At 44.1% G+C, this 27,986-nt stretch overlaps 1 protein-coding gene across 1 annotated transcript in view; it reads right to left on the reverse strand.

The window, feature by feature from the left end:
• The window catches only part of AR (androgen receptor), a 383,424-nt gene that overhangs the window by 103,456 nt on the left and 251,982 nt on the right, over positions 1 to 27,986 (reverse strand). The window contains exon 2 of the mRNA XM_040322905.1: positions 23,809 to 23,960. Coding sequence (XP_040178839.1) covers positions 23,809 to 23,960 — 152 coding nt within the window. The remainder of the gene's footprint in view (positions 1 to 23,808; positions 23,961 to 27,986) is intronic.

A 27,986-nucleotide genomic window follows, 5' to 3' on the forward strand; every position in this document is an offset into this window, starting at 1 on the left:
ATCTGGGTTCGATCCGACAGGTGTACGGCTTCGTACGCCTTCGGATCGTAGATGCAATACTTCGGCGTCCGCTGGGTGGAGTTCGCGTCGTTTTCCGCGTCGGGTATGCAAATGAGCTTTTTCCGACGAACCACGAACGTACACGTGGCCATCGCATTCTCTTACGTCGTCTGTAGTCGGCTTTTTCCGGCGTATAGTTAAAGCTGCTATTTTGCAGCGTATAGATAGACTTGCCATGTTAAGTATGGCCGTCGTTCCCGCGTCGAAATTTGAATTTTTTGCGTAAGTCGTCTGTGAATAGGGATGGACGTAAGTCACGTCTAAGTTCAAAAAATGACGTCGTTGCGACGTCATTTTGCGCAAAGCACGGCGGGAAATTTCGAAACGGAGCATACGCAGTTCAATCGGCGCGGGGACGCGCTTCATTTAAATGAATCACGCCCCCTAATCGCCGATTTGAATTCCGCCACCAGAAATACACTACGCCGCCGTAACTTTCGGCGCGCAATCTTTCAGGATTCTAACCAAAGCCGGAAAAGTTACGGCGGCGTAGCGTATCTCTGATACGCTGCTCCGATCCATTTCTATGTGGATCTGGCCCGTTCAGTTTAATGAGGTCCGTCTACAAACCCGAACCGTTCCATGAAAGTGATAACTTCTCATTGTAGAAAATGTAGCATATGAAATGATAACAATTTTCCTGAAGAAGCGCCAAGTTTGAAGTACCTAGGACTAATGGTTGTATTTTCCTAGATCTGGAGCCAATTAGGTTATGTGCAATGATGAAATATTTACTTAAGGAGCATTTAACTTTTACTGAAATCAGGAAAGACTTTTGTGTAGACCTCTGAAGATTCTCACCTTCAACTACGCTAGAGAGAGCGCACATTTTAGACATGCCAGAAATATTCTCATTATTGCTCAAAGTCTCGGCGGATTTAAGGCGTTTACGGATTCTGTAATTCTGTTCCAATTATGAAAAGTATTTTCTTTTATTTTGCTGGTTGGTCCACAATAGTAAAAAATGTATGCGATTTTTTTTTATAAACCATTACTACAGAAAAAAAGATTGCAGACTATACCTTTTGTGAACAAACGCTTGATGATCACATCATTTTAAATATGCTACAAGAGAATATTTAAAGTGTAACTGAACATTATAGTCTGTAGCAGGGGTCTCTTTCTAAACAAAGGGACACTTTATAAACAAAGGGCCAGTTTACTTTACACTTTAGGAGGGTCAGATTGTGGCCATTGGACGTGGAAAAGGTCCTGGCATCAGTGGGAAAAAACAAAGCTCAATCTTTGGTGTGTCGGTAGGAGGAATAGTGTCCCATCTTTGGTGTTGGGCTCATCTATTTTTTTTCTATTTTTTTTTCATCTATTTTTGCTCTTTTGCTCTCTATTTTTGCAGTGGTGCTGTCTATTGTTGCTTTTGGGGGGGGGGGGGGGGGTTATTATTGTCCTTCTGCACAAAATTATCCCCACAGCATAATGCTGCCACCACCATGCTTCACTGAAGGGATGGTACTGACAGGTGATGAGCAGTGCCTGGTTTCCTCCAAACACGACTCTAGCCATTCAGGCCGAAGAGTTCAATCTTTGTTTCATCGGACCAGAACATTTTATTTCTCATGGTCTAAGTCCTTCAGGTGCCTTTTGGCAAACTCCAGACGGGCTGTCATGTGCATTTTACTGAGGGGTGACTTCTGTCTGGTGACTCTACCATACAGGCCTGATTGGGGGGCGGGGGGTTATTGTTATTGGCTGCAGGGTATCTATTTTACCTATTTTATTTTTTTTCATTAACACACTGCGTACAAACAGAACAAAAATGATACTAGATTCTGTATTCTCTAAAAATGGCAGTACTGGGAAATTGGTTGGGGTGGAACCAAGGGACAGTGCTCAGAGGTGGGTAGGAACCAAGGGACAGTGGTAGGGGGTGGAACCAAGGGACAGTGCTTGGAGGTGGAACCAATGGACAGTGCTCGGAGGTGGGTAGGGGTGGAACCAAGGGACAGTGCTCAGAGGTGCGTAGGAAACAAGGGACAGTGCTTAGAGGTGGGTAGGAACCAAGGGAGGGACAGTGCTCAGAGGTGGGTTGGAACCAAGGGACAGTGCTCGGAAGTGGGTGGGGGGTGGAACCCATGGACAGTGCTCGGAGGTGGGTAGGGGTGGAACCAATGGACAGTGCTCGGAGGTGGGTAGGGGTGGAACCAATGGACAGTGGTAGGGGGTGGAACCAAGGGACAGTGCTTGGAGGTGGGTAGGGGGGTGGAACCAATGGACAGTGCTCGGAGGTAGGTAGGGGTGGAACCAATGGACAGTGCTCGGAGGTGGGTAGGGGGTGGAACCAAGGCACAGTGCTCGGAGGTGGGTAGGGGGTGAAACCAATGGACAGTGCTTGGAGATGGGTAGGGGGTGGAACCAATGGACAGTGCTCGGAGGTGGGTAGGGGGTAGAACCAATGGACAGTGCTCAGAGGTGGGTAGGGGGTGGATCCAATGGATAGTGATCGGAGGTGGGTAGGGGGTGGAGGCAAGGGGTGACTTTGAACTAGGGACTACCTGCCTCCACCCCCTACCCACCTACATGCTTGTGGGGTGTTGGAATTAGTAGTTTTATGTGAGAAAGATAAGATTGTGTTAGGCTTCTATGTCATATGGAAAGTGACAAAGACACTGCATTTTTGGAAAGAACTATTTTTCTGCGCAGAAAATGTTCTTAGCCTAAAAAAAAAGAAAACTAGTGCATTCCCTAAGAGCAGTAATCTGCAACATATTATTGGGTTATTGGGTTTAGATATACTTAACTCAATAACTTGGAGAGGTGCCCAAATACCATTAGCCAACGAGTGTAATAATAATAATAATTATAATAAAGGTTTTAAATTGCCCCTCAATGTAAAGCAATATCCTACTCTACAAAGAAATCTAGATTTCCTACTGTAGTTATATATCAGTTTAGAGTTACATCATGCAGAGAATGCTCCATTCTATCTGCCCAATGCTGCTCAGACCTTCATTTATTTATACCGTCCCGGGGAGATGGAATCTGAGACTGAACACTGGAATTCTTCATTATTAATGGTTAAAAAGTCCTTAAATGACCACAGGAGTTTTTGGATAATCTGATTTTATTAAAGGTTTATACATTTTATATGGCAGAATAAACATCTTCAGGTACAGATTAAGGTGCCTATGTCTTTCATTAGACATGTGAAATTGGTAACAGCTGAGTAGGTTTGGTAGCAAGTAGAACAATTAAAGCGGATCTCCCACGCCAAAAACATTTTTTTCTTAATGCCTAGTTAAACGGTTAATGCCCCTAATTTGCTGAACTCACGTTTCATGTCTCCCGCGGCCGCTCCACTGCCATCCTGTGTTAAATATAAACTTATATTCCTCCTTCCGTTTTGGTTCCATTTTAACTGTGGGCATAAGCCCACAGGCCTGCACTTCCTTCTTCCGATCTTGCGCATGCGCACGAGCACGAGGAACGGGGAGCAGCGGCTTTCGAAATAGCGCGAGATTTGAGAACACGGCTGTGCAGTGAACACAGGGAGCTATGGAGAGAAGCTCCCAGAGCGCACTGCATCTAACAGGAAGTGATGCAATGCCCGGAAAACTCCCGCATACATGCAGACCGGAAGGTACAGTAATGTACAGGTACTGTACACATTTAGCTAAAATAACAGTTTTTAGCATAACAGATAGCGCCAAAGTTATTAAGCAAATGATTTAATTAGGATGGAGATCCGCTTTAAGTACTGTCCATGATACTTTTTTTATTTGCACTACTTTAAGTATACAGTGCATCCGCAAAGTATTCACAGCGCTTCACTTTTTCCACGTTTTGTTATGTTACAGCCTTATTCCAAAATGGATTAAATTCATTATTTTCCTCAAAATCCGGCCAGCGCAAGGCGTTCCTAATTTAATGAGGCGAGTCCCATTTAAATTAGGCGCGCTCCCGCGCCAGCCATACTGCGCATGCTCATGACGTCATTTTCCCGACGTGCTTTGCGCGTTTTTAAGTTGCGCCGGGTTTTGAGAATCGCGACGGGCGTAAAAAAAAAAAATACGAGTTGCGGCGGGAAAATTTTTTTTTGAAAAAAAAAAGACGGCGACGCGGGATAGAAGGGTCTACTTTTACAAAGCCTAAACAGTTTAGGCCTTGTAAAAGTAGCCCTAATATTGCGACGGCAAACTAATACTTACGGAGAAAAAACGAAGCGTAAAAGCTTTGTGGATCTCCGTAAGTGCTAATTTGCATACCCGAAGCGGCATTTCGACGATACTGCGGTACTGCATCCTTAGATCCGACAGTGTAAGTCCCTTACACATGTCGGATCTTCTGTCTATCTATGTGAAACTGATTCTGTGGATCAGTATCTACTGATACGCCATCGTATCCCTTTTGTGGATCTGGCCCATAATTCCCACAAACGTGGTAAAAGAATGTGCCGATATGTTGGCACCCACAATCACTCACCTCATAAACCAATCATTTAAAAAAGGCATAGTTCCGACCCCCTTAAAGCAAGGTATAATTAAACCCCTTCTAAAAAAAAAACCAATTCAGACCCCAAAGATCCAAACAATAACCTCCCTCAACATCTTTTCCAAGGTTATGGAAAAGGTAGTAGTACAACAACTACAATACCATTTAGACACCCATAAACTCCTGGACCCACTACAATCGGGTTTTTGACCAGGTCATGGGACAGAAACAGCGCTTCTCAAAATATGGGACGACGCCCTCAGTGCTGCCTTTGATACAGTAGATCACAAACTGTTGTTAACCCGGCTCACAGAGATAGCTGGAGTGGCAGACTCGGATCTACCGTGGTTTTCATCATTCCTGGAAAATCGATCCCAGATAGTGAAACTAGGACCTTTCACATCTGAATCATGCAGCGTGTCTTGCGGAGTCCCTCAGGGATCTCCCCTATCGCTATTCAATATTAACCTCCGCCCACTCCTAAAAATTATTAGTAATCACGACCTTCTCTATCACTCCTACGCGGATGATACGCAACTTTATTTTGGTATCAGCGACAAAAAGAACCAATACCCCGCATTAGAACAATGCCTCACTCAGATAGACATCTGGATGACGGAGAGTCACCTCAAACTCAATGGAGCAAAAACAGAAATCATTCAACTCCATGCAAACAGGAGGAAACTGGCCAGGACTACCCGGACCCCTCCACCCATTTTAGGACAAACCATCACCTCTAGCAGTCAAAAGTCTAGGAGTCATCTTTGACTCGGACATGACAATGGATGCACAAATAGGATCAGTAATTAGCGGATCGCATCATCTTCTACGGCTCCTACGAAGAGTGGTTCCCTTCATCCCTAAAGAAGACACAGTCCGTGTACGTATCCCAGTGCGCATGCTCCAAATTACGCCGCAAGGACTTATTGGTTTCGACGTGAACGTAAATTACGTCCAGCCCCATTCACAGACGACTTATGCAAACGACGTAAAATTTACAAAATTCGACGCGGGACCGATGTCCATACTTAACATTGGCTAGGCCAGCTTTTTGGTGGAATAACTTTACGCCTGAAAACGCCTTACGTAAACTGCGTATCTTTACTGCGACGGGCAAGCGTACGTTCGTGAATTGGCGTATCTCGCTGATTTACGCATTCTAGGCGTAAATCAGCGTTCACGCCCCTAGCGGCCGGCCTAAATAGACAGCTAAGATACGACGGCGCAGGCGGTCGTATCTTAGCTAGATTTAAGTGTATCTCAATTTGAGAATACACTTAAATTTACGACGGCGCAGATTCAGAGTTACGACAGCGTATCTACTGATACGCCGGCGTAACACTACTTGAATCTGGCCAATTGACTATTTATACACAGACACTAATTGCGATTTAAAAAGCCACACATGTGGGAAATTAACCTTTTAATTGCCATTTTAACCTGTGTGTGCCACCTTCTGTGTCTGTACCAAGGCCAAACTTTCCAGGGCATGTAAACTTTTGATCAGGGCCATTTGGGTAGTTTCTGTTGTCATTATGATTTAAAAAGAGTAAACACAGTTGATTGATAATAAATGGCTTCAGCCAAACACTAACCACGAGTGAAAGAAATGTTTTTGTGTTATCATTCATATTCTCTGAAAAATGGCCAAGAAATCATAAATTGTGCCAGGGTATGTACAGTAAACTTATGAGCACAACTGTACATTTTCAGTGTAGGTATATACCTACACTGAAAATGTACAGTTGGAGGGCTCTTAAATGTCTTGTATATACAAGACATTTAAGAGCCATCCTTTCAGTGTACCCCCATTGACAACGTCCTGGTAGTGACGAAACGCGTCTGGGAGGCTACGTCAGTGACGTCACCAAGCTAAGGAGGAGGGCTCCTTCATGCCGGCCGGCATTCGTTGGTTTACTTTACATGCTGTTTTAATTCTTCTGTTTGTAAGTACATCTCTCTTTTTTAAAATAAATTGTATTTTACGGAATTACGCTATATGCGTCTTTCTTTCCAATTGCATCTCATTGATCCTGTCGGATTGGCTGGTATCGCATATTTTGGACCTTTTTTGCTCCGTCCATGATCCCTGGGGAGCCAAAGGCCGTGGCTGGGTTATAGCCAACTGATCGCTTTGTTTGCCATCTGGTAAGCGGCTTATCATTACAGTGGAGGGTTCACACTAACTGCATATATGTCACCTGGTGATGTGGAAAGATAGATCTGTTATTCCAGTCTATCAACCTATATGAAGTTATACCTTGCTGCTTAAGGGACTTAATAACTCCAGCACGGACTACGGCATAGCATTGTCACATGTCACATATGGACTGCCTTGATTATCATTTTTTATCCTCATCATACTCTCAGAGTTTGTCATCAAAAATGTTTTAAATTTGTGGCGCGGCTTTTTTTTGTCTTTTATACCTCGCTAGGCAGCCATCAAACAATGACCATATGAATCATCTTTGTTCCAAAAACGATTCCGTAGTATAAGCAGGTTAAATAAACTGTTTAGAATAGACTTGATGTGTTAAGAAGAGTTCTAAGAGGATTTTCTCTTAAGTGAATATCGTTCTGAGGGTTTTCTACTTGAACTCATTCATAATTATAACCAGAGGTCATTGAAGCGAATGCATTGTACACATGACTGATTTTCCTCTCGGGAAAACTGCCGTGGGAGCTTTTGGCCGGGAATCCCGGCCATGTGTATGTTCCATCGCAGTTTTCCCGACAGGAAAACTGATGGGGAAAAAAAGAGAACCAGCTCTCTTTTTTCCCGCCGGGATTCCCGACGGTTTTAAAGCCAGCAGTTTTCCTATGGGAAAAGACTGTGATGGAGAATACACACGGCCGGGGTTTCCTAACCAAAGCTCTCATGGCAGTTTTTCTGTCTGGAAACCCGGTCGTGTGTAGTGGGAAAAAGTTACCGAGCAGGTTCTCGGTTTTCCCCTCGGGATTCCTGGCGGACTTTTACAGATGGGAAAGCCAATTGTCTGTACCAGGCATTAGATGTCCCAACCAAATTAACCAACGTCTGTTAACTTGACTGCAACTCAATGACTAGACTAGTTTGCTTACCTAAATCATTTATACTTTTTTATTTTAAGGATTTATAAGGCTTTTATTTGGTATACAGTTTTTCAAAAAATTCCCTGCTTAGGTTTTTTTTTTTTTTTATATTTTGTATAATAAGATGTTGTACTGTGTTAGCTATCTATTAATGGAGTTTAACTGATCATCTTTACTGGCTAATTTAACCACTTGCCGCCCGCCATATAGCAAAATTACGTCGGCAAAGTGGTTTCAATATCCTGACTGGACGTCACATGACGTCCTCAGGATATTGAGCCGCTGCGTGCCCCCGGGGGCGCGCATCGTGGCGATCGTTGTTGCAGGGTGTCAGTGTGACACCCTGCAACACCGATCAAGGTAAAGAGTCTCTGACGGAGACTCTTTACCACGTGATCAGCCGTGTCCAATCACTGGTGATCACAATGTAAACAGGAAAAGCCGGTAATCGGCTTTTCCTCACTCGCGTCTATTAGACGAGAGTAGAGGAGAGCCGATCAGCTGCTGACAGGGGGGGTTTGCGCTGATCGATTATCAGCGCAGCCCCCCCGAGGATGCCAACACTGGACCACCAGGGATGCCACTAGACCACAGGGATGCCCACCACAAGTATGCCACCCTAGACCACCAGGGATGACGATCAGAAATGAATAATGGATGCCAATGAGTGCCCACAATGGATGCCAATCAGTGCCCACAATGGGCATCACTGATTAGCAGGCATTATTGCCGAGCTCGCGTGCAGAAGCGAACGCATACGTGAGTAGCGCCAGCATATGAAAGCGGTGTTCAAATCACACATGTGAGGTATCGCCGCGATTGGTAGAGCGAGAGCAATAATTCTAGCCCTAGACCTCCTCTGTAACTCAAAACATGCAACCTGTAGAATTTTTAAACATTGCCTATGGAGATTTTAAAGGGTAAAAGTTTGTCGCCATTCCACGAGCGGACGCAATTTTGAAGCGTGACATGTTGGGTATCAATTTACTCGGCGTAACATTATCTTTCACAATATAAAATAAATTGGGTTAGCTTTACTGTTGTCTTATTTTTTTAATTTAAAAAAGTGTATTTTTTTCCCAAAAAGTGCACTTGTACCTATTAAAAATAAGTAATATATTCACAAACAGTTTGTGTCAACCGGGATATCAATAAACATGAAACAAATGTTGCCAGATCAACAACACTTATGCCGCGTACACACGATCGGAATTTCCGATGAAAAAAGTCGGATGGACTTTTTTTCATCGGAAATTCCGATCGTATGTGGGCCCCATCGGACTTTTTTCCATCAGTGTTTAGAAATAGAACATGTTTTATTTTATTTCCGATGGAAAAAAAAAACGATAGAAAATTCCTATCGTCTGTGTGCAACTCCGATGTCGAAAAAACCCACGCATGCTCAGAATCAAGTTGACACATGCTCAGAAGCATTCAACTGTATCGGTTCGTCGTAGTGTTTTGCATCACCGCGTTTTGGACAGTCAGAATTTGATCTGACAGTGTGTATGCAAGACAGCTTGAATGGAATTCCGATGAAAAATTCCATCGGGTTTTAGGCCATCGGAAATTCCGATCGTGTGTACGGGGCATTAGCCTCTCGCTTACATACACACAGCAAGGAAAGTTGTACACAGGGGTGTAGCACCAAAGGTGGCAGATTTTTCCCCTATGTACGTGGCAATACCAACTTGAGCCCCAACAAAAGGTCTCCCTCATGTGATAAGCGCAGTATTTACATATTCAGATATTCCATTCACCTCTATACTTAAAGCGGGAGTTCACCAGAATTATTTTTTTTAACATTAGATTGAGGCTCGTTTTGTGAAGGGGAATCGGGTGTTTTTTTTTAATTCGAAGCAGTACTTACCGTTTTAGAGAGCGATCTTCTCCGCCGCTTCCGGGTATGGTCTTCGGGACTGGGCGTTCCTATTTGATTGACAGGCTTCCGACAGGCTTCCGACGGTCGCATCTATCGCGTCACGAGTAGCCGAAAGAAGCCGAACGTCGGTGCGGCTCTATACGGCGCCTGCGCACCGACGTTCGGCTACTTTGGGAAAATCGTGACGCGATGTATGCGACCGTCGGAAGCCTGTCAATCAAATAGGAGCGCCCAGTCCCGCAGCCCATACCCGGAAGCGGCGGAGAAGATCGCTCTCTAAAACGGTAAGTACTGCTTAGATTTTAAAATAACCACCCGATTCCCCTTCACAAAACGAGCCTCAATCTAATGTTAAGAATTACGTTTTTGGGTGAACCTCCACTTTAAGAGGACTGTATACTTACCCATTTAATAATTTGGTCCGGTATCCATGGGCCACTTCTCGGTACTATTGATGCTGTATTGAACATGATTATAGTGGAAATCTGTGACTACTTACCGTTGTGTGTGATTTATACTCTAATACCTATACATGACCACTGTATACCAGTGGTATCTACAATAGACCACATGATATATGTGTATCCTACTATCGTAGACACACATATGCAATTTTGTTTTTTTCGGTTGTCTGTCAGTTTGGCCAAGTTCACCTATACCCTGAGCCACAAGTTTACCAGGACCTACCCAGTATCTGTCCTGAGGAAGCTAATATTTTAGTGAAACGCGTCGACGAGCACGTTTTTGGAGGCAGTAATGGATCAGAAATTCTTCTCTTACCTTGATACATTATTAAATACATTTTTGTACCGTAGGGCCAGTCCTCTATAACTATATATAACTATAACATTATTGGGTAACTGTGCCCATACAGGGTGTTGTTTGTATGTTGTTTATGTTTTTTGTAACTACCGTATGTTGTAATAAACGTTATACTTTTTTTGAATGATTCTCTCTCTCATTGTGTGCCCTACAAGTCTGCCAATTTTTTGACTTGGTCAATCCTTAAAGCGGTGGTTCACCCTAAAAAACAAGTTTCTACAATGAAATCCAGCATACTAGCGTGAGCTACAGTATGCCTTTATTTATTTATTTTTGCGCCGTACTCACAGTTTAATCCCGTAGTTAAGTTTCAGACTCCCCGCGGGGAATGGGCGTTCCTATGCAGAGGGGAACATGATTGACGGCCGGCTATGGCACGTCACGCTTCCCGAAAATAGCCGTAGTAGGACTCGGCTCTTCACGGCGCTATACGGCGCCTGCGCACAGACTAAGAGCTGACTGCGCAGGCGCCGTGAAGAGCCAAGTCCTATTTCGGCTATTTTCGGGAAGCGTGAAGCGCCACAGCCGGTCGTCAATCATGTTCCCCTCTGCATAGGAACGCCTACTCCTCGCGGGGAGTCTGAAACTTAACTACGGGATTAAACTGTGAGTACGGCGCAAAAAAAGAAAATAAAGGCATACTGTAGCTCGCGCCAGTATGCTAGATGGCATGGTAGAACATTTTTTTTTTTTTTAGGGTGAACCCCCGCTTTAAATATATATTTTGGATGATGGATGTTGGCATGGTGAGGGTCTTCCCTACTTATGGCTTGCATGTTTTGAGGGGCAGCCTGTCTTCCTCAGAGCCTAACTGGAAAAAAAAAAGTTTATTACAGGGCAGCTAATGATGTATATTGTGCCGAATAGATTGTAAGGCTCCTGGCACCCTTGCCTGACGAGATCAGTGGGCCAAAAACCATTCTGAGCCACGTCCTTTAAAAATGAAAACTAAGATGGTAGCGTGGAACCTGATGGGACTGGCAGTCAAGCTAAGGGTTCTCATTGAACAGAAGAGGCAGATATAACAGCCTTATGTTCTTTTCTTCCAGATGACTTTTTGGAAGTCCGAACTGCCAAAAATAACACTGAAACTTGGTTTTAGCCATTTGAATTCATGAAATTGTTGAAATTTAACCAACATTCAGGATAAATTCTAATCAATAACCATGTGTAAAAAATGTTGAGTGTTCGTAAAGCCGCAAACCATTTTTTTTAGCCCTGTGTTGTGCCCGGGATTGTTCTATAGATCCGAATTTTTCATTTCTGTTTATTTTTCCACGAGAAGTCCAATGGCTGACTCTTCAATTTGTCTTAACAATGCATGCTTTGACTTTAGCACGGTGACATTTCTGTGGCAAAAAAAACAAGCCAAACATCCAACAAAGAAAACTATCTGAGGTAGTAAATTATTTAGAATTACGTATGCCAAAAAAGTGTGTTCCCTCGCAGTAATACAGATATTTATTTTGTGTACGTTTTCAAGATGTGCAGTTATTTGGAACATTTGTGAAATTAAGAATCATGAAACCCATGAACCCCATATATTAAACCTTTTTCATAAAGTGCTACATTATCTCTCTACGAAAGTTTAAATGGGTTGTAAACCTTCCTGTTTTTTCCCCACATAGGATGCATTAAGGTGAAAAAACATCCGATAGTTGCCAACCCGGTTACTTACCTGAGCCCTCGAAAGTCCCACGTGGAGAACGCGTTTGATCGACCCGCTCTTCTCGGCTCTTCATTGGATAGATTGATAGCAGTGCAGCCATTGGCTCCCGCTGCTGTCAATCAAATCCATTGACACGGGGGCGGGGTCAAGCCTGGCATTCGTGTCTATGGATGCAAATTGTAACGGGCGCTCCTCGTGCCTGTTAATATGCATTCTGGCGTGGAGCGCATACAGCGACCTCATCGCACGGCGCCGTGTGCGTTCCACAGTGGAACGCGGAAGTGCACCGCAACTTACGGCGGTTTCCTTTGAATCTGCACCTGCCTTGATGCTATAAACAGAGCGGTGTGCTGACTGCACACAGTTCTATTATTGTCAGCCGTAGCTCGGCCACGCTACACATAATGGTGCTATCGCTCCCCATGCTGCAAAACTCCACCAAGCTGCAACTCCAGCATTCCTGCTGTTTCCTTGGCGACTTCACATTGCCATTGCCGGGGACAAACTTCAAGACCTTCCTCGCTGACACCCTAGACTACGGAATCCCTTGTCACTACACTCAAGCCCTGCAAACGGATAAGTAGCAATTGTGTTACTTGTAGTTCTATAGAAAGATCCTGCTGCATACTTTCCACCTAAAACAATTGCTGTTATTTATTATGGCTTGTGGCTATTAACATACAGTACTACTTGGGATAGACTGTTGTGCCTATGACTGTTTGCTAAGGAATATCTTAAAGGGACATTTACTCTCAAATTACCTCAGCTATATTCGCCTCTCATATGCAACTATTAGTTGTCTTAACAATTCCTATTTACTACGTGCTTGACATAAGTGTTATTTGCTTATGGGCCTTGCCCTAACTTGCTGAACATGTTCGCTCTTACTTTTCTATGCTAAGGGTTGATCCTATTTTCATACCAACTCCCTTAGTGGCCTAATGCATTACTATGGGCCATATTCTCAGTGAAGTTACGATGGAGTAAGTCAGATACTCCATCGTAACTCCCTTTTTTGGCCAGTGTATCTATGCTCCTGATTCTCAGAATAATTTTTGCATAGATACACTTAAGATCCGCCATCTGTAAGTCACTTACACTGGCCGATCTTAAATGCAATGACGCCGGCCGCCGCTAGATGGCATTTACGTGAAGGAGTCATTTGCATATGCAAATGATCCTTCTACGCCGATTCCCGAACGAGTTTGCGTCGCGTAACCGTCGCTAACGTCGTTTGCGTAAGCGGAAATTTAGTCCTGCTATATGGAGGATTAAATTTCCGCAAGTCTCGCGTAGGCCATGTTACGGATGGCGTCGGGTCCCCGTTTTTTTTTTTTTGTCGAGTACGTCGTTTACGTAAGTCGTTCTTGAATACGACTTTACGTCAATGACGCACACGTCGGTGTCATTGACGTTTTCCGCCGAGAACTGAAGCATGCGCACTGGGCTTTTTGCAGCCCGGCGCATGCCCAGTTCTTTCGCATCGGGGGCGCGCTTCATTTGAATAGAAGACGCCCCCTTGGAGATCCGCCAGGCTACGCCGGGACACTTACACTCCGCTGTCCCAACTTATGGAGCAAGTGTTTGGGGAATACAACACCTGCTCCAGTAAGTAGGGACAGCGGAGTGTAAGTGCCCTAAGCGCAGCAGGTGGATATTTTTCGAGAATATGGCCCTATATGTTTACGTGATATGATGTAGAGAACCCCCATACTCCTGTTCGCACAGAGTGACGCCTGGGGTCCAATACTGAGTTCTCACAGTGCATTGAAATCCTTGCTAACCGCAGTTGTGGTTCACTCCGTTCACCAGAGCTGTTACACAAATGCTGGACTCGGGAGCACGCCCGCAAGGCAACCCCCTTGGGAAAGCGCTTCCCAGATGGGGTTATCTGATGCGGGGAGGAGCTGAGACAGCCACCGTGGGACCCCAGAAGAGGATGTTTGGGGCCACTCTGTGCAAAATGAGCTGCACAGCAGAGGTAAGTATGACATGTTTGCTATTTTTTTTTTTATTTGAACCTTTACAATCACTTTAAACTGTGTGCCTTAAGAATCAGAATCATTTTTGTGAACCAAGGCAATGTTTTAGGCAACTCAGTTTACAAGTTCGAGAAATACAATCGCCTCTTGCCACAGAGGTTCTTATGCCTTAGTGAAGTCACTAGGTCCTGTTAAGCTTTTCACGACCGGAGGTCATTGATGCCTAGAAGTCAAGGTTAATTTACTGGTAGGATGAGTAGAGAGCAAAAGCCTGTCTATGAACCAAATGGCACAAGAGCTGGAGATATGGTTTGTCCAAGGATGGGTCGGTGTCCTCAAATGTGACAAATATCAAATGGCTTTACTTCACCAAAAGGAAAATAAAGCTGTTTGATGTCTTTCTAACTTGATGACTCTGACCCATTCTTAGACACACCACACTGGGCGCCTCCGCCATTCACTTCACTGATGGGTTTTTGACTTCTTTTCATCCTACCAATAGAATACACACCTGAGAGCAGACAGAGGATCCAGGATTGGGACCCCACCCCCCAGCATAAAGTGTGGACGCAGGGCCTCTTTTTTTACCTGTGTTTACAGATGGTTGTGTGTGTGTCTACCCACCTGGGTCACCAGTGAGTAGACACACATCAGTAGATGGAAGAATGTTTTATTTTTATTTTTCATTTCTCTCTAATCATAAAAATTTAGGAAATAACTACATTTTAGATGCATACTATACTATAAGGGCTCTCATGCCTCTTTTTTTCCCAGTGAATACCTCAGGCCATTTTATAATTCTCCAATCTACCCTTTTTGTCTAACCCCTCAGAACACCACCACTAGAATCCCAGGTCTAATTTGGCCACTAAAGCATACAATAATGAAATTGACATATACTTTGTTTTCTTTTTTATATTGTATTTTTTTTTTTTAAATACTGTAATTGTATCTGACAAGAACAATATTAAACATAGGGAAACTGTCATCTTTCATCTGCAATTGCACCTGCAAGGATTCATTTTTTATTTTATTTGTTTTTATAACACAATTTTTTTTAAATACTGTAATTGTATCTGACAATACCAGTATTAAACACAGGAACCCTGTCATCTTCAAGCTGCAGTGGCACCTGCAAGGCTATTACTGTAAAGCCTCGTACACACCATAGGTTACCCTGAAGACAACGGTCTAAAGCACCGTATTCATAGGTTAACCGATGAAGCTGACTAATGGTCCGTCACACCTACACACCATAGGTTAAATAACCGATCGTGTCAGAACGCGATGACGTAAAACACAGCGACGTGCTGAAAAAAACGAAGTTCAATGCTTCCAAGCATGCGTCGACTTGATTCTGAGCATGCGTGGATTTTTAACCGATGGTCGTGCCCACTAACGATCGGTTTTGACCTATCGGTTAGGAATCCATAGGTTCATTTTAACCACTTCCTTACTGGGCACTTAAACCCCCTTCCTGCCCAGAGGACTTTTTGCGATTCGGCACTGCGTCGCTTTAACTGACAATTGCGCGGTCGTGCGACGTGGCTCCCAAACAAAATTGACGTCCTTTTTTTCCCACAAATAGAGCTTTCTTTTGGTGGTATTTGATCACCTCTGCGGTTTTTATTTTTTGCCCTTTAAACAAAAATAGAGCGACAATTTTGAAAAAAAAAAAAATTTTTTTTAATTGTTGCTGTAATAAATGGCTCAATTTTTAAAAAAAAAACATTTTTTATCCTCAGTCTAGGCCGATACGTATTCTACATATTTTTAGTAAAAAAAAAAAAAAAAAATCGCAATAAGCGACTGGTTTGCGCAAAAGTTATAGTGCCTACAAAATAAGGGACAGAATTATTATTTTTTTATTATTTTTTTTACTAGTAATGGCGGCGATCTGCGATTTTTATTGCGACTGCGACATTATGGCGGACACATCGGACACATTTTTGGCGCCATTCACATTTATACTGCAATCAGTGCTATAAATATGCACTAATTACTGTATAAATGTGACTGGCAGGGAAGGGGTTAACACTAGGGGGTGAGGAAGGGGTTAAATGTGTGTTCCCTATATAGTGTTCTAACTGTGGGGGAAGGGGGGTGACTGGGGGAGGTGACCGATCTGTGTCCCTATGTACAAGAGACACAGATCCGTCTCCTTTCTCCCCTGACAGCACCGCTGTCTGCGAGAGCCGGGAATGAGAGATGATCTCATATGTAAACATATGAGATCATCTCTCATTGGCCGCACAGATCGCCTAGGAAATGGCCGCTCCGATTGGCCGTTCACGGCGATCTGTGACTGGCTGTGTCCAAGGGACACGGCCAGTACAGAAGTTCCCCGCTGCGCGCTCGGGAGCGCGCGCGGGGAACGCGGAAATGAGCTGCCGTCAATTGACGGCGGCTCAGAGATTTAGAACCACCCTGCGGCCGTCAATAGTCGTACGGCCGTAGGGAAGTGGTTAAAGCAAGTTGGATTTTTTTTTTAACCTATGGTTAAATAACCTATGGGGAACACACGCGATCGGTTTTGACCGATGAAAACGGTCCTTCAAACCGTTGTCCTCTGGTTAACCTATCGTGTGTACGAGGCCTAATTGTATCTGACAAGAACCATATTAAACATAGGGACACTGTCATCTTTCATCTGCAGTGGCACCTGCAAGGATTAATTTTTTATTTTATTTGTTTTTCTAACACTATCATTTTATCTGACAATGCCAGTATTAAACACAGGAGCTCTGTTATCTTCAAGCTGCAGTATCACTTGGAATGCTTATTTTTTCTAACACTGTAATTGTATCTGACAAGAACAATGTTTAAAGAGAAGTATGTATTTCAGTAAAATACAAAAATCATACTCGCCTAGGCAGATACAGCATCGGAACGATGCTGCATCTGTGCCCCGCTGGCTCTAAGGCTCTGAGTGATCAAACATCATCAATCACCGGCACTTTGCTCTGCCCCTCCAGAGCTCACTGAAGCGCTGGGCTGTGCAGGGGCTGAGCCAGCTGCTGGTCGAGGCATTTGGGTGGATGTTGACCAATACAGGGTCTTTTCAAAGCCTGGACTGGCTCTGTGACATCCGTTTTAGCCCACTGTTGACTGTAAAATGGGTCATAGGAGTGCAGAACTAACTGCACTCTTGTGGTCCATAGAGGAAGTACAGCCAAACAAAGCTTTGGCCATCCTTCTCCTTTAAACACAGGAACCCTGTCCTCTTTAAGCTGTAGTGGTATCTTCCAGGCTAGTACTGTAATTGTATCTGACAAGAACAATATTAAACACAGGAATCCTGTCATCTTCAAGCTGCAGTTGCATCTACAAGGCTTTTTTTCAGTGAAGCCTCTGTCCTGCATTTGGTTACTATGTCAAAAAGATATAGTGATCTCATGATTGGGCACAATTGTGATTGGTTCCTGCCTTCCAGCAGGGGGCCAACAGTGCCGCTGACTGCCAGGATTCAGAACTACCAGCAATGGAGGGAGATAGCTGGTGGCTCAGATAAGGGCAATCTTTAATAACATACTGTATATCCAGAAGGGGGTATAGTGTTGGTATCAGTGGCGGCTGGTGCTCAACATTTTTTGGGGGGCGCAAACAAACTGAAAAAAAATAAAAAAACATCAATTGCAGCCACTGTGCCCAGCAAACGCAGCCACTGTGCTCATGAAACACAGCCTCTGTGCCCATCAAACGCAGCCACTGTGCTCATTAAACACAGCCTCTGTGCCCATCAAGAGCAGCCTCTGTGCCCATCAAAAGGGCCCATCAAGAGCAGCCACTGTGCCCATCAAACGTAGCCACTGTGCCCATCAAACGTAGCCACTGTGCCTCAACAAACGTAGCCACTGTGCCCATCAAGAGCAGCCTCTGTGCCCATCAAGAGCAGCCACTGTGCTCATCAAGAGCAGCCACTGTGCCCATCAAAAGGGCCCATCAAGAGCAGCCACTGTGCCCATCAAACGTAGCCACTGTGCCCATCAAACGTAGCCACTGTGCCCACCAAGAGCAGCCTCTGTGCCCACCAAGAGCAGCCTCTGTGCCCATCAAGAGCAGCCACTGTGCCATCAAACGCAGCTACTGTGCCCATCAATTGCTGCCACTGTGCCCATCAATTGTTGCCACTGTGCCCATCAATTTGTGACACTGTGGCTCCATCAAATGCTACTACTGTGGCAATTGCTGCAATGTATGAATCTATCTATGGTGATAGAGGGGTGACAGGAGAGAGGGGGCGGCTCTCCTGTGCCCTTTATGGATGCACCGCCACTGGTTGGTATACATATCGTAGGCGTAAATGGGTTAAACAGATGCAGCCGTTTAGCCCGCCCGGCCACCCCAATTTACAGATATGCGCACTTTAAAGGTCCATCTACAAGTATACAAAGACCTCAGTATTTGATTCTTGGTATGCCCTGTGCTGTTTTTATTCGGTTCACACCTAATACAGAAAATGCATAAAGCACCAATTGTTTCCTCTGCATGTGATGTGGCTGTCCGTAGATCCATGGACTCCAGTTAAATGTACTGTTACATTTATAGAAGGAAAACAAATTGCTGCATTCCATGAAACCATTGTGCTCTGACATTCAGCATGATTAATTTACGGCCTGTTTTTCATTAAAAATCTGTACACTGTAGACTAGACATTCCTTTGCTAAGTTCTTTAATTGCGCTCAAAACCTCTAACGGCATACATACTGTAACCTACATTAAACTGAAGGCAAAACCTTTTTTTTTATTTTTTTAGATATGGTAAAGGGGGGGGGGGGGTTATATCCATCGTCCAGTTTATTTTGCAATTTGTGTCCCCATTGAGGAGATTTCCCTTCACTTCCTGTCCTATAGCCACAACTAGATGTGTGAGGAAATCGCTCCAAAATGAGGGAATCCCTGGTTGTCACCAGAACTGGTGTCCCCATTGGGGAGATTTCCCTTCACTTCCTGTCCTATAGCCACAACTAGATGTGTGAGGAAATCGCTCCAAAATGAGGGAATCCCTGGTTGTCACCAGAACTGGTGTCCCCATTGGGGAGATTTCCCTTCACTTCCTGTCCTATAGCCACAACTAGATGTGTGAGGAAATCGCTCCAAAATGAGGGAATCCCTGGTTGTCACCAGAACTGGTGTCCTCATTGGGGTGATCTCCCTTTACTTCCTGTCCTGTAGTCACAACAGGAAGTGAGAGCAAATCCATCCAAAGTGAGGTAGTCCCAGAATCAGTTGGGTAGATTCAGGTAGGGGCGCCTAAAAATAGGTTGGCGTAGCCTAGCGTGTTTACACTACGCTGCCTTAAGTAAAAGAGGAAAGTACATGATTCAGAAAGCACTTACCTCCTTACTTAGGGCGGCGTAGTGTAAACACGGCGGGCGTAAAGGGCGCCTAATTCAAATGGGTTGGGGGGGGGCGTGTTAAATGTTAATGAGGCTTGACCTCACGTTTTTCGACGTTTTTTCTTACTGCGCATGCGCCGGGCTCCTACATTTCCCAGGGCGCATTGCGACTAAGTACGCCGTACGGGCCTATTGATTTCGACGCGGACGTAAACGACGTAACTCCCGATTCGCGGATGACTTACGCAAACGACGTAAAAAATTCGAACCTCGCGGCAGGAACGGCAGCCATACTTTAACATTGTTATTCCACCTCAAAGGTGGAATAACTTTAGACCGCCTAAGGCCTTACGGAAAAAACGTTAATCGACTGCAGTGGGCTCGCGTACGTTAGGGAATCGGCGTAAAAGCTCATTTACATAATCTACGCCGGCCTCAATGGAAGCGCCACCTAGCGGCCATCCAAAAAATTGCAAGCTAAGATAGAACGGCGCCGTCCTATCTTAGCTTTGTTTAAGTGTATCTCTGTTTGAGCATACGCTTAAACAAACGCAGATTCAGAGTTAGGCCGGCTTATCTACTGATAAGCCGGCCTAACTCTTTGTGAATCTACCTAAGTGTTCCCATTGGAGACATTTCCCTTCACTTCCTGTCCCATAGTCACAACGGGAAGTGAGTTGAAATCACCCCAAAGTGAGGAAATCCCAGAATTGGTGTCCCCATTGAAGAGATTTCCCTCCACTTCCTGACCTATAGTCACAACAGGCAGTTAAGCATAAATTCCTCCAAAATGAGGACATTCCAGAACTAGTGTTCCAATTGGAGAGATCACCTTTCACTTCCTGTCCCATAATCACAACAGGAAGTAAGTGGAAATCCCTTCAAAGTCAGGAAAATAATTCTTCTCACCATTGGAGACATTTCCCTTAGCTTTCTGTTGCATAGCCACAACAGGAAGTGAGGACATCCCTCCAAAGTGAAAGAATCCCAAAATGTCACCAGAACTAGTGTGCCCACTGCAGAGATTCTGCTTCACACACAATCCCATAGTCACAACAGGAAGTGAGAGAAAATCCAGGTAAGGGAATCCTGGCTGTCACCAGAACTGGTGTCCCTATTGAGTAGATTCCCCTTAAATTTCTGTCACTTAGTCAGAACAGGAAGTGAGCGGAAATCCCAGAACTAGTGTCCCTATTGGAGATCTTTACCGTCACTTCCTTTACCGTCACTTCCTGTGTCATAGTCACAACAGGAAGTGAGTGGAAATCACTCCAAAGTGAGAAAATCCCAGGACTAGTGTCCCTATTGGGGAGATTTCCCTTTTCTTCCTGTCCCATAGTCACAACAGGAGTTGAGCATAAATCCCAAACTAGTGTCCCTATTGGAGATATTTCCCATCACTTCCTGTACCGTCACTTCCTGTCCCATAGTCACAACAGGAAGTGAGTGGAAATCACTCCAAAGTGAGAAAATCCCAAGACTAGTGCCCTTATTGGGGAGATTTCCCTTTTCTTCCTGTCCCATAGTCACAACAGGAGTTGAGCATAAATCACAGAACTAGTGTCCCTATTGGAGATATTTCCCATCACTTCCTGTCCCGTCACTTCCTGACCCTTCACTTCCTGTCTTATAGTCAAAACAGGAAGTGAGTGGAAATCACTCCAAAGTGAGAAAATCCCAAGACTAGTGTCCCTATTGGGGAGATTTCCCCTTTCTTCCTGTCCCATAGTCACAACAGGAGGTGAGCGTAAAAAATGAGGAAATCCCAGAATTAATGTCCCCATTGCAGAGATTTTGCTTCACTTGCAATCCCTTGGTCACGACAGAAAGTGATAGAAAATCCCCCAAAAGCGAAGGAATGCCTAGTTGTGACAAGAACTAGTGTTCCTATTGGGTAGATATTCCTTGTCCCAATTTTTGTCCCATAGTCCCCACAAGAAGTCAGTGGAAATCTCTCCAAAGTGAGGAAATCCCAGAACTGCTGTCCCTATCGGAGAGATTTCCCTTTGTTTCCTGTCCCATAGTCACAACAGGAAGTGAGTGGAACTCTCTCCAAAGTCAAGGAATCCCGGGATGTCACCGGAACTAGTTTCTCCATTGGAAGATTTCCCCTCTATTCCTGTCCTGGTGACGACCCAACATTTGGGATTTTCTTTTACTTTTGGTGATGATGGTAAACGGGACAAATAGGGAATCTCCATAACTTCCCTCTCCACGTTATCCAGAACTAAACAAAGGGCTAGATTCAGCAACAAGATACGGCGGCGTATCTCCAGATACGCCGCCGTAATTTCAAATGTGCGCCGTCGTATCTTTACGCCGATTCTCAAAGGCAGATACGTTTAAAAAATAGGCTTCCTCCGCCGACGTAACTTGAATACGCCGGCGTATAATTGTGTGCAATTTTACGCTGGCCGCTAGGTGGCGCTTCAGCTGTTTTCGGCGTAGAATATGCAAATGACCTAGACGCCGATTCACAAATTTACGTACGCCCGGCGCTATTTTTTACGTTGTTTACGTTAGGCTTTTTCGGCGTAAGGTTACTCCTGCTATTAGGAGGCGCACGCAATCTTAAGTATGGCCGTCCTTCCCGCGTCAAAATTTTAATTTTTTACGTCGTTTGCGTAAGTCGTTTGCGAATAGGGCTGGATGTAATTTACGTTCACGTCGAAACCAATACGTCCTTGCGGCGTACTTTGGAGCAATGCACACTGGGATATGTACACGGACGACGCATGCGCCCTTCGTAAAAAAACGTCAATCACGTCGGGTCACCAAGAATTTACATAAAACACGCCCCCTCATCCGCATTTGAATTACGCGCGCTTACGCTGGCCCCATTTACGCTACGCCGCCGTAACTTAGAAGGCAAGTGCTTTGTGAATACAGCACTTGCCTCTCTAACTTACGGCGGCGTAGCGTAAATACGATACGCTGCGCCGCCATAACTATGTGCGCCCCTACCTGAATCTAGCCCAAAGTGTTTTGCCTTCAGTTATAACTTATTTTAAATGACTAATAACCCCCCAACATTATATATTTTCCGAAAGCAGAGGCCCTGGAGAATAAAATTATGATTGTTGCAATTTTTTATGTCTCACGATATTTGCGCAGCCGTTTATGAAACAAAATTTTTTAGGGAAAAATACACACATTTATTTTAGGGCACACAAACATCATACAAAGGCCAATTTGTGGGTAAAATCTAAAAGATGATGTTACGTCAAGTAAATGGATATCTAACACAGGGTTTGACAAATTTTGCTTGGAATCTAGGAGCCAGCTAAAAAAGTTAGGAGCCAGATACGCGCCTTGTCCCGCCGAGCTCGTGCGCAAAAGCGAACGCATACCTGAGTAGTGCTGGAATATGAAAGCGGTGTTTAAACCACACATGTGAGGTATCGCCGCGATTGGTAGAGCCAGAGAAATAATTCTAGCCCTAGACCTCCTCTGTAACTCAAAACATGCAACCTGTAGAATTTTTTAAATGTCGCCTACAGAGATTTTAAAGGGTAAAAGTTTGTCGCCATTCCACGAGCGAACGAAGCGTGACATGTTGGGTATCAATTTACTTGGCGTAACATTATCTTTCACAATATAAAAAAAAATTGGGCTAACTTTACTGTTGTCTTATTTTTTTAATTAAAAAAAAGTGTATTTTTTCCCAAAAAAGTGCGCTTGTAAGACCGCTGCGCAAATACGGTGTGACAGAAAGAATTGCAACGACCGCCATTTTATTCTCTAGGGTGTAAGATTAAAAAATATATATAATGTTTGGGGGTTCTAATTAGAAGAAGGAGATGGCAGTGAAAACACAGGGGAAGCTCCATTATTCTTGTCATGCCGACGGCCACCACAAGATGGCGCCAGATCACAGAAGGAAGCATAGGCCTGCAAAAGGCTGCAAAGCCGCGACCTCAATTACCGGCTGGCGCGGCCAGACGCGATCGCGTGGTGGGGGAGGTGGGGGCACACGGAGACACAGGATGGGGTCTCCGTGCACCCCCACCATGTGATCACGTCGTCAGGCCGTGCAGGCCGGTAATTGAGGCCGCGGCTTTGCGGCCTTCTACAGGCATATGCTTTCTTCCCCAGGCGACCAGGTCGCTAATTTTAGTCGCAATTGCGACCTGGCGCCCGGATTTCATCGAGCCCTGATCTACCAAGTCAGGATTTAAAAGTGTGTATACCAGTGAAATGGCGAAAGACTACAAACTAACAAGCCCCCTTGTGATCGCACTGGGCAGGTGATGGGCACTCTTTATGGAGACATCAGAGGTCTACTAGACTCCTGATGGTCTCCACTCTCCTCCAAAGCAGCTAACCAAGCACAGATTGTGTTTGATCAGCTATTTCCTGACTGTAACAGCCAGGAAATTACAACTCTGAAACTGGAAGGGTCGAAATCATTGTTGCTTCCGGGTTCATTTGTCAAAGAGGAGATGGAGGAACATCCCGTTCCTCCATCTCCTCAGTGTGAAGCCATCCCAGACATTATTGGCGGTTGCATACACTGTAAATAAAACTCTCCCCTACCTTCTGCTGCTCTCTTGAAGAAGACTTTGCAGCTGCCGCATGTGAGCGCTCCGTAGTGGCACCCGGACGCCTCGTCTCCGCAAATCAAGCAGGTTTTCTGCGGCGGGAAGTAATAGTCAATGGGTAAAAGGTGCTCTCTACCCCCGTCCAGCCTGGAAGAAAACAAAGAGAACAACAGGAGTTAAGTTTTACATGAAACTAGAGGCAGGTAGAGATAGACACGACAGGGAGGCAATCGGGTGTTCTGTAGTACATATGGGCTGGCAAGAATCATTCTGACAGGAGGAGAGAGCATGACTGAGCTTCTCCTAACCCTTTATTGTCCATTCACTGAGTGGGAAGCTTGTTTAAAATTCAATAATGATGAGCACTCAACGCAAAACGTAGGCCACTTGGTCACTAATGTGTTTGTCAGAGTATTCAGACAGGACATTTGAGTGTCCTATCAGCGCTGTATATAAGAACCATAAAAAAAGGCATGTCATATATATATATATATATATATATATATATATATATATATATATATACATATATACAGTGGAGATCGAAAGTTTGGGCACCCCAGGTAAAAATTTGTATTAATGTGCATAACGAAGCCAAGGAAAGATGGAAAAATCTCCAAAAGGCATTAAATTACAGATCAGACATTCTTATAATATGTCAAAAAAAGTTAGATTTTATTTCCATCATTTACACTTTCAAAATTACAGAAAACAAAAAAATGGTGTCTGCAAAAGTTTGGGCACCCTGCAGAATTTATAGCCTGCACTGCCCCCTTTGCATAGCTGAGACCTGCCAGTGTCATGGATTGTTCTCAATCATCGTCTGGGAAGACCAGGTGATGTCAATCTCAAAGGTTTTAAATGCCCAGACTCCTCTGACCTTGCCCCAACAATCAGCACCATGGGTTCTTCTAAGCAGTTGTCTAGAAAACTGAAACTGAAAATAGTTGTCGCTCACAAAGCTGGAGAAGGCTATAAGAAGATAGCAAAGCGTTTTCAGATGTCAATATCCTCTGTTCGGAATGTAATTAAGAAATGGCAGTCATCAGGAACAGTGGAAGTTAAAGCAAGATCTGGAAGACCAAGAAAAATATCAGACAGAACAGCTCGCAGGATTGTGAGAAAAGCAATTCAAAACCCACGTTTGACGGCACGATCCCTCCAGAAAGATCTGGCAGACACTGGAGTTGTGGTACACTATTCCACTATAAAGAGATACTTGTACAAATATGGTCTTCATGTAAGAGTCATCAGAAGAAAACCTCTTCTACGTCCTCACCACAAAAATCAGCGTTTGAACTTTGCAAATGAACATAAGACAAACCTGATGCATTTTGGAAACAAGTTCTGTGGACCGATGAGGTTAAAATAGAACTTTTTGTCCGGAATGAGCAAAGGTACATTTGGAGAAGAAAGGACGCAGAATTTTATGAAAATAACCTCTGTCCAACTGTGAAGCATGGGGGTGGATCAATCATGCTTTGGGGTTGTATTGCAGCCAGTGGCACAGGGAACATTTCACGAGTAGAAGGAAAAATGGATTTAATAAAATTTCAGCGAATTTTGGATGGTAACTTGATGCCATCTGTAAAAAAGCTGAAGTTAAAGAGAGGATGGCTTCTACAAATGGATAATAATCCTAAACACACCTCAAAATCCACGGGGGATTACATCAAGAGGCGTACACTGAAGGTTTTGCCATGGCCTTCACAATCTCCTGACCTCAACATAATTGAAAATCTATGGATAGACCTTAAAAGAGCAGTGCGTGACAGACAGCCCAGAAATCTCAAAGAACTGGAATACTTGTAAGGAAGAATGGGCAAAGATACCTCAAACAAGAATTGAAAGACTCTTGGCTGGCTACAAAAAGTGTTTACAAGCTGTGATACTTGCCAAAGGGGGCAGTACAAGATATTAACTCTGCAGGGTGCCCAAACTTTTGCAGACGCCATGTTTTGTTTTCTGTAATTTTGAAAGTGTAAATGATGGAAATAAAATCTAACTTTTTTTGACATATTATAAGAATGTCTAATCTGTAATTTGATGCCTTTTGAAGATTTTAACATCTTTCCTTGGCACATTAATACAAATTTTTACCTGGGGTGCCCAAACTTTTGATCCCCACTGTATATGTGTGTATATATATATATATATATATTTAAATTACCGAAATAAATAAATTTTTTGATGACATTCTAATTTTATGAGATGCACCTGTATATTTAAATCTAACAATAAAAAAAATTATAATAAAAAAATATATATATTATATACCGTATTTATTGGCGTATAACGCGCACCCCAATTTCAGAGAAAAGTTTCAGGAAAAAAACGTTTTTTTTTTAAATTTTGTGGTCAGGGGGCCAGATCCACAAAAGGGATACGACGGCGTATCTACTGTTACGCCGTCGTATCCCTGTTTCTATCTTTGGAACTGATCCACAGAATCAGTTTCCAAAAGATAGGCAGAAGATCCGACATGTGTAAGGGACTTACACTGCCGGATCTTAGGATGCAGTACCGCATCCGCCGCTGGGGGCATTTCGAGTCGAAATGCCGCCTCGGGTATGCAAATTAGCACTTACGGAGATCCACAAAGCTTTTACGCTTCGTTTTTTCTCCGTAAGTATTAGATTGCAATCGTAAAATTAGGGCTGCTTTTACAAGGTGTAAACTGTTTAGGCCTTGTAAAAGTAGACCCTTCTATCCCGCGTCGCCGTCTTTTTTTTTTTTCCGCCGCAACTCGTATTTTTTTTTTTACGCCCGTCGCGATTCTCAAAACCCGGCGCAACGTAAAACCACGCAAAACACGTCGGGAAAATGACGTTCTGAGCATGCGCAGTACAGCCGGCGCGGGAGCGCACCTAATTTAAATGGGACTCGCCCCATTTGAATAGGAACGCCTTGCGCCGGCCGGATTTAAGTTACACAGCCGAAAATTTCTAGGTAAGTGCTTTGTGGATCGGCACTTAGGTAGAAATTTTCCGGCCGTGTAACTTAAATTGAAAAAGTTACGTTGCGCCGGGTTTTTGTGGATTTGGCCCAGTGTGCCTAAATGCAGCCTATGTGCTCCATCTCCAGCCTAAATGCAGCCTATGTGCCCAGCTTCAGTCTATGTGTCCCTAAGTTTTATTTGCCTAGATGCAGCCTATGTGCTCATTTGCAGCCTCACCTTCTCTCGTGGAGTCACCGAGCCGTCATCTCCTGTTCATCCTGTTCATTCGGCGGCAGTCACATACACAGTCCCGCCTCCGCCATCGGCATTGGACCAGCTCCTGTGATTGGACCAGTGTTCTATCAATTCCGGTGGCGGAAGCGGGACTGTGTGTGTGTGACGTTAGAGCCGAGTAAACAGGAGAGACGGCTCGTGAAGTCCCCCTCCTTCCCCCTCCGAGCCCAAGGTACACTATCGGCGTATAGCGCGCACCCGTGATTTTCCCCCTATTTTCAGGGGGAAAAAGTGCGCTGTATACGCCGATAAATACGGTATATAAAATATATATTATGTGAGTGTGTGTGTGTATATAATATACTGTGTATGTATATATTTTTGTATATATACCTGGAAAAAGTATTAAATCAAAAAACTATGTGCGCGCGCCGTGTTCAAATCCAGTCTTTATTACCACATCATAAAAAATTCATGGGTCTTTATCATAATATTTTATGATGTGAGTAATAAAGATTTTGGTGTGAACACAGCTCGTTCTTCGTTTTTAAGAAAAATGTTTTAGGTAATGTATATATTTTTACGATTTTAATAGTATATTGGACTCGTGTGAGTTGTTGTAGACAGGCTACTTTTTCTTTTATTTATGTATATATATAGCAAGATTCAGTAAGACCTGCCTAACGTTAGGCAGGCGTAACGTATCTCATATACGCTACGCCGCCGTAAGTTAGAGAGGCAAGTGCTGTATTCACAAAGCACTTGCGTCCAAAGTTACTGCGGCGTAGCGTAAATGGGCCGGCGTAAGCCCGCCTAATTCAAATTGTGTTGAGGTAGGCGTGTTTTATGTAAATAAACCATGACCCCACGTAAATGACGTTTTGAACGAACGGCGTCCGTGGACGTATCCCAGTGCGCATGCGTCGGATAGAATGCCTAAGATACGTGGAACACTGCCTACTACGTGAACGTAACTTACGCACAGCCCTATTCGCGTACGA

This window comes from Rana temporaria, chromosome 9, assembly GCF_905171775.1.
Source record: "Rana temporaria chromosome 9, aRanTem1.1, whole genome shotgun sequence".
NCBI lineage: Eukaryota > Metazoa > Chordata > Amphibia > Anura > Ranidae > Rana > Rana temporaria.